We start from the raw sequence: 12,502 nt of genomic DNA, 5'->3' as shown, positions 1-12,502 counted from the left end.
CTACGTTCTCTCCTTCCTTCCCTTTCTCCTTCCTTCCCTCCTTCTCTCCTTCCTTCCCTTTCTCCTTCCTTCCCTCCTTCTCTCCTTCCTTCCTTTCTCCTCCTTCCTTCCCTTTCTCCTTCCTTCCCTCCTTCTCTCCTTCCTTCCCTTTCTCCTTTCTTCCCTCCTTCTCTCCTTCCTTCCCTTTCTCCTTTCTTCCCTACCTTCTTGCCTCCTTCTTTTTTTCTTCCTTCCTTTGCTCTTTCTCCCTCTCTCTTTATCTTTCTCTCTTTCTTTCTCTTTCTTCCTTTCCTTTCCTTTTTTTCCCTTTCATTTTTTCCCCCTTTCTGTCTCACTCTGTCACCCAATCTGCAATGCAGGGGCATCATCATAGCTCACTACGGCTTGGAACTCCTGGGTTCTAGTAATTCTCCTGCCTCAGCCTCCCAAAGTTCTGGGATTACAGGCGTGAGCCACGGTGCCAGGTGAACTGCCTTACTCTTTCTATCATTTGCTTACAAGTCTAGTTTTCTTTCTCCCCTCTCTGGAAGATTTTTATACTTTTTTGGGGAGGAGTGGGGTAAAACAATCATTACTTTTTCTGACTAGCAGGATTTTTAATGATTTAATTCTATCTACGCATGCTGAAAGATGAAGAAAATAATGCGCTTCTACTACCTACGTCATTCCCCTTCTTATTTTATCCTTTCCACTATTTGCCATAAACTGGAATTTTCCTTTCAAGATTTATTACATCAACGTATAATTTCATATTTACCTAGCTATTTTTAAGCAGAATGTAATACTTATATTGTGGAATTCTAATATTTAAACTTAATTCTATTTTTACAGGGCTTATTTTCTCATCTGAATTATTTATGAACAAGACTTCATTGTTAAGTCCTTATTTTGATTCATGTTTTACGGCTGGGCTATGGCTCAAGTTGATTTTTCTTTTTTTAGGATACACACGTAAGTGTTGTGTATTCTGAGTTCTTAAATATTTGAAAGTATTTGAAAATCTCATAGTTAAAAACATGTGCTTTTCCGTATGAAAACTATCATGGCTGGGCATGGAATGTGTGAGCCACATCTTTTCTGCTTAAAAACTCTGTAAATATGGTTTTGTTCCTTTTGTTTAAAGTTGCTGAGATGAAGTCGGAAGCCAGGTTAATCTTTACCTTTTTCTTCTTTCTTGAAGTTTTTAGGATTCTTTTGTCTTTGAATAATATCTGCAACAAATAAATCATGAAGTTAGTCATTCTCTATTAAATTTGTCTGTAACACCATGAGTTTATATAGTGAGTTCAGACAAGAAGAAGAAATGTTGCAGATTCACATGTTCCTTTGCTTCAGGAAAGTTTTCTTCTATGATGTCCTAAGTATTTTTAATGTTTCATTGTAATGCTTTTTAAAAAGAACATCTAATACCTATAAAAAAAGAATAGATGTGGCCAGGCGCGGTGGCTGACGCCTGTAATCCCAGCACTTTGGGAGGCTGAGGCAGGCGGATCATGAGGTCAGGCAGTCGAGACCAGCCTGGCCAACATGGTGAAACCCCGTCTCTCCTAAAAATACAAAAATTAGCCTGGCATGGTGGCACTTGCCTGTAATCCCAGCTACTCAGGAGGCTGAGGCAGGAGAATCACTTGAACCCTGGAGGCAGAGGTTGCAGTGAGCCAAGATTGCACCACTGCACTCCAGCCTGGGTGACAGAGTGACTCCATCTCAAAAAGAAAAATCGGATATATATTTAATATCTGTCTTTGGGCCAGGCACAGTGGCTCACGCCTGTAATCCCAGCACTTTGGGAGACTGAGGCAGGTGGATCACCTGAGGTCAGGAGTTGGAGAGCAGCCTGGCCAATATGGTGAAACCCTGTCTCTACTAAAAATACAAAAAATTAGCTGGGCATGATGGCACACACCTGTAGTCCCAGCTACTCGGGAGGCTGAGGCAAGATAATCACTTGAACCTGGGAGGCAGAGGTTGCAATGAGCCAAGATCTTGCCACTATACTCCAGCCTGGGCAAAAGAGTGAAACTCCATCTCAAAAAAAAAAAAAAAAAAAAAAAATCTGTTTTTGATACATATATATATTTTTGATCAGTGTAGTTTCCCTGTCCTTTTCCTGTGTGTGCTTTTTTTTTTTCCTTTTGTAATTGTCACCAGTTCAATCTGACATTGATTCAGATTTTTGCCATATAAGTTCTGTCAGATATTCTGAGTTTGCAACATTCTTCTGTTGTGTTTTGCTTTACTGTCGGCAGTTCACTTCTCAATGTACCCTATTGCCTTACTACCTCTTTTTCAGTTTGTCTTTCTTTGGACTTCCCTATGACAGTGTTTACATATATTTAATTTCCCGGGGAGTATGAAGTGATCTTGTTTAAATTTTCTGCTATTTCTTGGAGTAAGTCTCTTCCAACACATTTTCTTCACTTCCCTTTTTACTGGTTACATTTCTTTCCTTTTATCTTATATTTTCCAGAACCTTTGCATAATTTCCTTTCCTGTCTGGTCGTCTTTGAAGTAAGTCATGTCTGTTCCTTTCTGCTACTTGCTAGGAATATTGTGAATGGAAATTCTCTGGCAGTCCTTCTTTTCTCTTTGTGTACTTGTTGAAACTTAGTTTTGCATTACAGGCTGGCTGAATTTTTTTTTAAGTTATCTGTTTATAGTTTAGGTTATATGGAATGAAAAGGTAGGGAAGAGAAGTTGGAGGAAGAAATTTGACAGAGTTTGACATATTATCTCTGCATGCTCACTCTCCACCCCTCAATCTGTTCCAACAACTGAGGTTTTGCCTGGTCGGACAGGGTCTAGAATTAGGCAGGGTATTCTGACTCTGGGAGAGGCCAGTTTGGTGAAAATCAATAGCTCAAAAACTTTCTGTTATCAGATAGGTAGAACAGGTACTTATTTCTAATCAGACAGGTAGAACAGGTGCTCATTTCTACTCAGACAGGTAGAACAGGTGCTCATTTCTACTGGCAGATTGACTTTCATCATAGCCACAACATTCTTTTGCAGCATCTCTCCCTAAGTTTAGCAGCATCTCTAGGTAACTAGCATTCCTCTGGCAAGAACGCTGCATTTGCTGAAAACAGAAATGTTAGCTTCCAGCTCTTTTTTAATCCTGCAGCCCTGGTCATTCTCCCGGATTGCTACTTGTTTTTAAGTGTGGTCTATTCGTAGCCTTTGCCCTTTCAAATTGAGAATTAGTAAGGCCTTAAAAACTTTTCTACGGTGTTTTTCTTTTTCCAAGAGACAGGGTCTTTGTCACCCAGGTTGGAGTGCAGTGGCATGATCTTGGCTCACTGCAACCACTGCTTCCCCGACTCAAGTGATCTTCCCACTTCTGCCTGCCAAATAGCTGGAACTGCAGGCACGAGCCACTATGCCTGACTAATTATAAAAAAAAAAAAAAAAAAAAAAAAAAAAAAAAGGCTTTTTATAGAGACAGGGTCTTGCTATGTTGCTCAGGCTTGTCTTGAACTCCTGGACTCAAGCAATTTTCCTGCCTTGGCCTCCCGAAGTGCTGGGATGACAAGCATGAGCCACCGCACCCAACCAACTTTTCTACTTATTTCCCACAAATATAAGATCACAAATAGAGCAGACATGTCTTGAAGTCGGCATTTTTGTCCAATTAGTTCACCTTCAGCAGGGAGTTTGTGAAATGGGATTGTTGCCATTTTATAGTCTTGAGATATGAATAAATAGCATGCATTTCACCTTTTAGTCCTTTACAGTGTTTTAAGTGCATTTCAAAGAGAAGAATTGTGGAACTTTGAATGTTTATATGTTAAAAATCTATTTTATAAAGTGAGTAATAATTCTTATATTTTGTCCTGTAGTTTTAGTTATACTCTTTAAATTAAAACTACTTTATGTATAGAATTACTTTCTTTTTTTTTTTTTTTTTTTTTTTTTGAGACAGAGCCTCACTCCATCACCCAGGATGGAGTGCAGTGGTGCCATCTCAGCTCACTGCAACCTCCGCCTCCTGGGCTCAAGTGATCCTCCCACCTCTACCTCTGGAGTCACAGGGACCACAGGTGTGCACCACCATGCCCTGCTAACTTTTTTTTCTTTTGATGTTTTTAATAGAGAAGGGGTTTTGCTGTGTTGCCCAGGTTGATCTCGAGCTCCTGGGCTCGAGTGATCTGCCCACCTCAGCCTCCCAAAGTGCTGGGATTACAGGTGTGAGCCACCGTGCCTGGTCCCCATTCTTTAATATTCAACTAACAGTGGGCAAAAATCTGTAATAAGACATATTTGGAGAGATACTGAGATCACTGATTTCTTCAAGTCATTTCTACTTTTATTTATATCCTATGATTTATTGAAAATACGTAATCTTGGTTATCATAGTCTTATGAACGTCCTCCCCAAGGTATAGTTTAATGGTATAAATGACCTATCATCCTGTAGTTCTCACAAATCTTGAATGTTACAAAAACCAACCAAGCAGTCTGAAACATCAGAAATCATCTTTTCTAAACAGAGAGGTAAGAACGTCTCCCGAACGAAGAAAAGAGTCTTTGGTGCATCAATTTTTTGTGTGTTTCTAACAGCATTCCTGTTTTTCTTTATGTTGAAGATGTTCATATATACCAGTGAGATATATTTGTATCTACTATGTATACAGTGTGTATACACATAGTATACATGTATATGCATTCTATATACACATATTTGTTTATATAGTGTGTGTATATATACATATAATCTATGTAGAGATATAGCATATCTATGGACACTTATTCACTGTTATATATCAGTAAGAATCTTCAATATAAGGAAAAAATTATGTAGATATATTATAGATATCACTATATAGACATACTATGTAAACAAATATATGTATATAGTTTCTATACTTTTATATACATAATATATAATGATGTATATACACAATATAATATATTATACATATTATATATGATATATAACAATTTGCATATGCATAATTATTATATGGAATGTATATGCATAGTATATATAATATATACAATATGTGTATACACAGTATATATTCTGTACATTGCATATTATGTATATAGTGTATATACATAGATATTAAGTATATATCAAATGTCAAGTAGACACTTGATATTTGTGATTCATCTTTCTGAATCCCCAAATCCACACTTACGGAAATCTTATACATTTCTAGCTTTCCCCTGAATCATCTTTTTGGTGGAAAGTCACATGTTAGCTGAATAAGAAACCTTATACTCCAAATCAGAAACTTCAACTTTCAAGATTTCTGTAGGCCTGGAGATATTTTATATATCAAAACTTCCCAATCATTTTTTAAAAGTTATTTTATGAAGGTAAGGACATTCATGATGATGAATAAAGAATAACAAAGACCAGATGAGAGGCCGATGTGGAGTGGACTGGGTGAGTGAGGTGGGCTCGCCACTTATCTCAAGCTTGGCAGCAGCATCTGGATGTCAACCTGAGTTTACGTTTCAATTCCTGTCCTCAGCAGCATTTCAAATTACTACACGGCATAGATCTTTAGGGTTGCAAGTCAAGCCTGCAAATGTTAAGCTACCAAATGCACACTTTTCCAGTAGTGGTTCTATGGCTAATAATATTAAGGTATCATGTTCTTGTCAGGTTTCTTTCTCTCTCAAGGATGAGCAAGATAATTCATATCTTACCCACCCAAGTCTTAAATTAGAAAGCTTGTGGTAAAGTTCCCTACTGTCAAATTTTAACACTGGGCTCAGAATTCCCATTGCAAATTTACACTTGGTTTTCCAATTAAAATGGGCTTTTGTGAGTCCCCTGCTGATAGCCATTGGCTTGATAAAAAGTAACTTCATTTGCAGTAAGGGTGTTTAGGGAACCCAATGCAAGGCTGACTCTTCTGCTGTTGCCTTGAGCCCAGCTGTGCTGAAATATTAAACTTTAGTAAATTAGGTGAAATTGCAGCTTCCTGGCTGATACAATAATGCCTTTTTCTTTTTCTGCAAACCATGTTCAGCATTAGTTTTCTGCACAATTTTCTGCACTGAGATAAAAATTGGACTGTCTTTCAAATCCAGGCAACTCTTCATTTTCTAGATAATTGTGCCATATTCTACTTATTTAACAAATGGCTTAAACTTTGAAATATGTAGAATTAGATTACAATATTATTCTATCACTACCTGAATATAGCATTACTTTGTCATACTCAGATGAAGCAACTGAATCCCTATAAATATTAGTTTTATGTAAAAGTAGAAGCCTATTTTTATTCTTGATTAGTACATACATTGACAGCAGTGATGAGCTATAGAAGGAAATCATATTCCTAGTCACATTTATTTTTAGTTTTATTGCTCCATTTTCTCTTTAAAAATAACACGAGTTCTTATGTGTTTTTATTCATTGACCAAACATTTATTGATCAATTATTGTGTGCAAACTTCTGTTTTGTGTTCAACCAGATGTTTTTAGAGTAAATCCAGAATTAGCAGAAAGAGACTAGGGACACTGGTATCTCTTTCCTTGATATATGTTTTCTTGTGATAGAATCTTTGGTGACAACTTTATTTAGCTGTCTGGACTGGTTGCTCCCAAATGGCTCTCACTTTGGCCTCTTTCAGGTGAAGACCATATGTGTCCAGGAGATGTCAGTTGAAATATCATATTTTTGTTGCTTGGGAAAGTTAACTCATTAAAGCCTTTTCAAAATTGAAGTCATTTCAAAAGATCTTATCAAGGTACTCCCAAGATGGTGGAATCCAAGGGTTGCATTTGGAAAAATCTCAGAACTATACAAAAGTAAGAGTGAATAGTTTCATAAGCCCACATAGAACCACAATGGAATTAAAACCTAGGGAAGTGGCTAAGTGGAGGCTTGGGCAGTCAGGATAGTTTAGGGCGTAAAGAGTTGAGACCCACTTCTAAATAAATAATTGGAGAGCCAGTCTGTTTCATAGTGCCATTGGATCACTCTCCTGCAATAGATGAGATACTCGTAAATGAGATACTAACCAATATGATCTAGACCATGGTTTCATTTTGCCTGCCATAAGAAGGATACCATAGGTTGGGTGACCGAAAGAACAGAAATTTATTTTTCATGGTTCTGGAGGGTGAGAAGCTCAAGATCAGTGTGCCAGCATGGTCAGATTCTGGTGAGGGTCCTCTTCCTGCTTGGCAGAAATCTGCCCTCTTGCTGTGTCTTTACACTGCACAGAGCAGAGAGGGAGGAGGCAAATTCCCCGCTGCCTGCTCTTATGAGGGAGCTAATTCCACCAGGAAGTCTCCACCCCATGAACTAATCAGGTACCAAAGGCCCCACCTCCAAATACCACCACATTAGAATGGGGATTTGGGTTTCAACATACGAATTTTGTAGAGACACAAACATTCAGCCCTTAGCAGTGTTAAAAGAAAAACATCAGACAAATTAAATTTAGCACACTTTATTTGAGCAAAGGATTCATGAACTGGGCAGCACTCACAACCAGAGGAGGTCCAGTGAGGTCCACCTCACGGTGTGAGCAGCAAAGCCTGATAGGCCAAACTCAGAAGCACCATAGAGAAACTGATTGGTTATAGCTATGCAGGCTGCCTTATGGGGCCTGGTGTAACGAGTTGGTTGTCTGTGATTGGCCAGTAGCCGCCTCTTCATTACAGCCTAATGTAGGTTTCCATTGTTAGGTGGGAACTCAACTTACAGAGACAGCCTCAAGCTGATGGCCTCTTGCTTATTTAAGAGCAGTATGCAGACGTTTTCTGGAAAGCTTCAAATGGTGAATATTTCAGGCCTTGTGGGCTATGCCACTTCTGTCATCACTACTCAATTCTGCCCTTGCAGCCCTAAATCACACAGCCATATGCAGTCACTGATAATACAAAGCCATGGGCATGGAGGTTTTCCAACAAAACTATCTGCAAATACAGGCAGGGGCTAAATCGGTCTGCGGGTAGTAATGTGCTCACACCTAAAGGTCTCCCAGCCCCTCATACCAATTCGCTGTCCCTCTGACTCTGGGTTGAAGTAAGCACAGGTTACTGCTTCTGTTCTGGGTCATGATCCACCCAGCAATTCCCCAGTCCCCAGCTTTATTCATGAGTGGGAGGATGCAGTCGAGCGACTGCACAGTTTCGAAAGTTTTTGAAGCGGCCCTTTTCTCCTCTCCTCTCTCCCCAGGCAGAGTTGTGGTGTGGCTGGGTGGGCTGCGTGGGCTTCTGGGGGACACGCGGGCACTCGGGACGAGGAGAGGGCGCAGACAAGTTGGAGCCCAATCAGCACGGAATTGAGCTTCCGCGCCCCAACCTTCAGGTGACCCCGCGCGGCGGCGGCGGCAGCAGCAGTGGCAGCGGCGACCGGAGCCCGCAGCAGCTCGGAGCGCCTCCGGGAGGACAGGCGGCGAGCTCGGCGAATCGTCATCTGCCAGCCGACCGCGGCGCTCCGCGGGCCGGGGCCCGGAGCCCGGAGCGAGCCCGGGCGCTGCTTCTTCTCCGCTCGCCGCGGAGACTCTGCCGGGTGGGCTGGGGGCGCCCCTCGCCGCCGCCTGTGAACGCTGTGGGTGCGCGGGGCTGCGGCCACGGCGGCTGTGGCGGCGGCGGCGGGAGCCGCGAGTCGGGGCCGCCCGGGCTGTGCTTCGCCCGGGCAGCAGCGGTGGCGGCGGCGCCTGTGGCTCAGGATGCGGCCGGGGGGCGCGCTGCTCGCCCTGCTCGCCAGCCTGCTGCTGCTGCTGTTGCTGCGCCTGCTCTGGTGCCCGGCAGACGCGCCTGCCCACACCAGGTAACCCACCAGCCCGCCGGTCCCCACGCCGCGCGTCCCGCCTGGCGCCCCCGGCCCCCCAAGCCGCCCATCGCTTCCCCTCTGGCGCGGAGACTTTTGGCCGCGGCAGGGAGCAGCCCACGGGTGGCGACGGCCTGAGAGTGCAGTAGGGGAGGGGGTCGCAGGGAGGCGACCCTCGGACCGGTGGACAGCCGCTGGGGAGCAGAGGGACCGGTCAGGGCTGCGAGGGCTCTAGCGCGCATCTCTGTGGGCTAGGCAGCTGTGGAGAGGGACCAGCCGTCGGGTTCCCCATCAGGATCCCGGGCTTCCCATTCTGGTCCTTGCTGTCCCTTCCTTCCCGCCCTAAGGCTCTTCCAACTCTGGGGTTGGGGACCTGACCTGGGAGCCGGGGAGCGCGAGATCTCTCTGCCAGGCAAGGAGCGCGACTCCCAGCCTGTCAGCCAACGGCTCCCGGCGGGATGTAGCAACTTAAGTTTTCTCCTCCGCTGTGCAGGATCCTGGTGGAGGAAAGCAAGGAGGCCACTCACGGCACTCCCGCAGCGCTGAGGACGCTCCGGAGCCCGGCGACCGCGGCACCGCGCGCCACGAACAGGTACAGCGGCGCCCAGCGCGGGCGGAATGGGGCTCGGGGGCTGCGAGCCGGGCGTGGGGCGCGGCTGCACCGGCTTGGATTCGCTGGGAGTGGGCAGGTTGGGACCGCGCGATTGAGTGTGAGAGTGTGCGTGTTTGGAGAGGGCGCGGGGAGTGGGGGCACTCTTCACACTCCCTCAACCCTCTAAGCCTCGATATGAAGGGTCTTTGAATCAAGGGGGATCCCCCAACAGCTGCATTTGAAAAATGGGTGCTGAGTTTTCCTTTCGACGATGGTGTGTTGAAAGCCGCCCCCCGCACCCCCCTCCCCCCCACCAACCTTTCGAGAGAAGCAGCTCAGCCTGTCTTTATGGAGGGATCTGGTTGATTTGCTTTTTGTTTTCTATGCTTTAAAACGCACCGGTGTTAAGATTCAGGTTTCTTCTGCGTGCTAGAAATGATTTTGTCCTTAGTGATTGGGGGCTTAAATTTTTTTCTTATCATTCATATGTGTATTTATTCATAGGCAGTAATTGTGTGTGTGTGTGTGTGTGTGTGTATTTTTTTTCCTGATTGTAAAAGTAATACAGCTTGGTGCAGAAAGTTAGAAAATAGAACTGTATAAAAGAAAATGTTTTTCATTCAGAGTCCTTACCTCTCAGAGACCATATTCAGGTTGGTTTTGGTCTGTATTTCTTTCAGTAGTCTTTTCTATATACATATATTTAAAAAATATAGCTGAGATTATACATTGTAGTTTATCTTCTGACTTTTTTCTAAAAATCCTAGACCTATATCTGTCATTACATTCCCCTCCCCCCACAAAAACATTGCTTCGGATTGTTGCATAACTTATTATCTGAAGGTGCCATAATCTATTTAATAGTTTCCATTTTTAACATTTAGGTTGCTTCTTGTTTCTGTTTTATTTTGTTTGCCATCAGTAATTCTATGAAGTGCATCCTTGTATGTAAATCTTTAGCTTCATTTCAAGTTAATTACCCTGGATGGACAGATAAGAGTTGAGATTATTAAGTCAAAGAGTATGTACTCTTTAGATTCCAAGTCACATTGTCAGTTGCTTCCTCGAAGGGTTGAATCAATTTACATTTTCACAAGCACAATGTACTGCTTCCTGCCTTAGCATTGCTATTATGATTGCAATCTTGTATACGGTCTCTTTTCCTCTTTTTATCTCTTGCAAATCCCTTTTCTTCTGCGTATGCTTCTGTATATTCTTGGCTCTTGGATCCACCTTAATCTTTTGATGGTATGACTCCAGGCAGCTCTAGCACGGCTCTGAGAAGGGTCTGGAAGTGTTTGGAATAAACCCTGAAGTGAGAAACACCACTGCCTGCCACCCCCTCATTGGAATTTCACAGCATATTAGAGGCACTAGGATCTCCTGGAGTAACAAAAGCTTTTGAGAAAAATAGTGTCCTTTAGTTTTTTCTATTCCGGTTGGTGTACTATAGGTAACCTAGCTTTCTCGAAGAACTGAGAAGCATTCAATGTTTTCCCAAGTCCTGTGGCTATTACACATTCGAGGGTTGACCCTTTGTGAAAGTTTGAAAGAATGTACTCATCAAATGGCATTTGATCTCAGGTCATTTTTAGAGGTAATTCTTTGATGAATTTTTCACTTCCTTTTGACACACTTCTTTTCTACTTGGCATACTTCTTGGGCTAATTCAGGTAACTCATAATTCTGAATATGGCCCACTTTATTAAGCGTTTTAAAATTTTTACCATTCTTCTGTGTTTGTAAAAGCCTCTTTATGTTTTGATTTATTTTATGTCCCCTTTATCATTTATGATTTTGGTTATTTATGGAGCAGGGGTACAAATTTTAATCCACCATACTACTTGGTTGTATAGAGAAACTGTAATTTCTTCATTTTTCTGGAGCTGGTCTGATCTTCCCACATGAGCCCCATGGTAATGATGCTTGTAGGAATAAGGAGAGCCAACACTTAATGAACTATTCTTATGGGCCAGACACTGATCTAAGTACTTGACATTTTTAATTTTAAATATTTTCAAAATAGGTTTGGGGGTAAAGTGCATTTTTATTACATGGATATATTGCCTAGTGGTGAAGTCGACATTTTAGTGCAACCGTCACCCAAATAGGGTGTACTCATTGTACCCAATGGATAATTTCTCAGCTCTCCCCTCATTCTCACTCTCCCACCTTTGTGTCTCCAGTGTTCATTAGTCCACAATCTGTCTATATGTACACATTATTTAGCTCCTATTTATGAGAACATGTGGTATTTGACTTTCTGTTTCTGAGTCATTTCATTTAAGAGAATGGCCTCCAGTTCCATCCCTGTTGCTGCAAAAGACATTAAATCCTTGTTTTTCGTGGCTGAGTTGTAGTATGTGGTATATATATGCCACATTTTCTTTATCCAGTCCTCTGTTGAGGGACACTTAGGTTGATTCCATGACTTTATTGTTGGGTATAAGCACTTTACATTTAATTCATTTAATCCTTAAAAAATACTAAGAGAAACTATTGTTATCCTAATTTTTATAGAGGGGGACATTGAGGCAAAAAGATTAAGTAAGTTGCCCACAATCACAGAGTTAACACATTGTGGAGCCTGGAGTGAAACCCAGGCCAGGAGAATCCAGAATCCCACACGTTTAATTTTCCACTGTGTTGCCTGCCATAGGTGCTGGGAAAGATGGTGTGTGTGTGTGTGTTTGTGTGTGTGTGCATGTTCAAATATTCAATTCAGGCAAAAGCTTAGATGTGACCATTGAAGAGACTCTTTCTGGCAATATTTGTTCTTTCTAAGGAAAAATGCCCAGGCTCTCAGATTGCTCCTACCATCTCATCTCACTTTAAGATGCCATCCAAGTAAGCCAAGCGCGGAGGCTCACGCCTGTAATCCCAGCACTTCGGGAGGCAAAGGCAAGTGGATCACTTGAAGTTAGGAGTTCGAGACTAGCCTGACCAACATGGTGAAACCCTGTCTCTACTAAAGGATACAAAAATTAGCTGGGTACGAGGGTGTGCACCTGCAGTCCCAGCTACTCAGGAGGCTGAGAGGCGAGAATCACTTGAACCCACGAAGGAGAGGTTGTAGTGAGCCAAGATCATGACACTGCACTCCAGCCTGGGTGGCAGGCCAAGGCTCTGTCCCAAAAGAAAATTTTAAAAGATAACACTCAGGTGTA

The 12,502-nt window shown here is 42.7% G+C and overlaps 1 protein-coding gene across 4 annotated transcripts in view; it reads left to right on the top strand.

Moving 5' to 3' along the window:
* The first annotated feature begins 8,471 nt into the window (after positions 1–8,471).
* Positions 8,472–12,502, top strand: part of ST8SIA6 (ST8 alpha-N-acetyl-neuraminide alpha-2,8-sialyltransferase 6) — a 152,005-nt gene continuing 147,974 nt past the window's right edge. Inside the window, exons 1-2 of one of the 4 annotated variants that reach the window (XM_030941369.1) lie at positions 8,472–8,482; positions 9,237–9,335. Coding sequence is in view for 2 of the 4 variants with exons in the window: in XM_010354753.2 (XP_010353055.1) it covers positions 8,643–8,743; positions 9,237–9,335 (200 nt within the window). In the remaining 2 variants the exon portion in view is untranslated. Of the gene's footprint in view, positions 8,483–8,516; positions 8,744–8,865; positions 8,957–9,236; positions 9,336–12,502 lie in introns of those variants that run through there. The other 3 variants (XM_010354753.2, XM_030941367.1, XM_030941368.1) reach the window with 3 other exon arrangements.

Source organism: Rhinopithecus roxellana, chromosome 11 (assembly GCF_007565055.1).
Source record: "Rhinopithecus roxellana isolate Shanxi Qingling chromosome 11, ASM756505v1, whole genome shotgun sequence".
In the NCBI taxonomy this organism is placed as follows: domain Eukaryota; kingdom Metazoa; phylum Chordata; class Mammalia; order Primates; family Cercopithecidae; genus Rhinopithecus; species Rhinopithecus roxellana.
The sequence above is the reverse complement of the archived record's forward strand: the minus strand, read 5'-3'. Positions and strand labels throughout refer to the sequence as shown.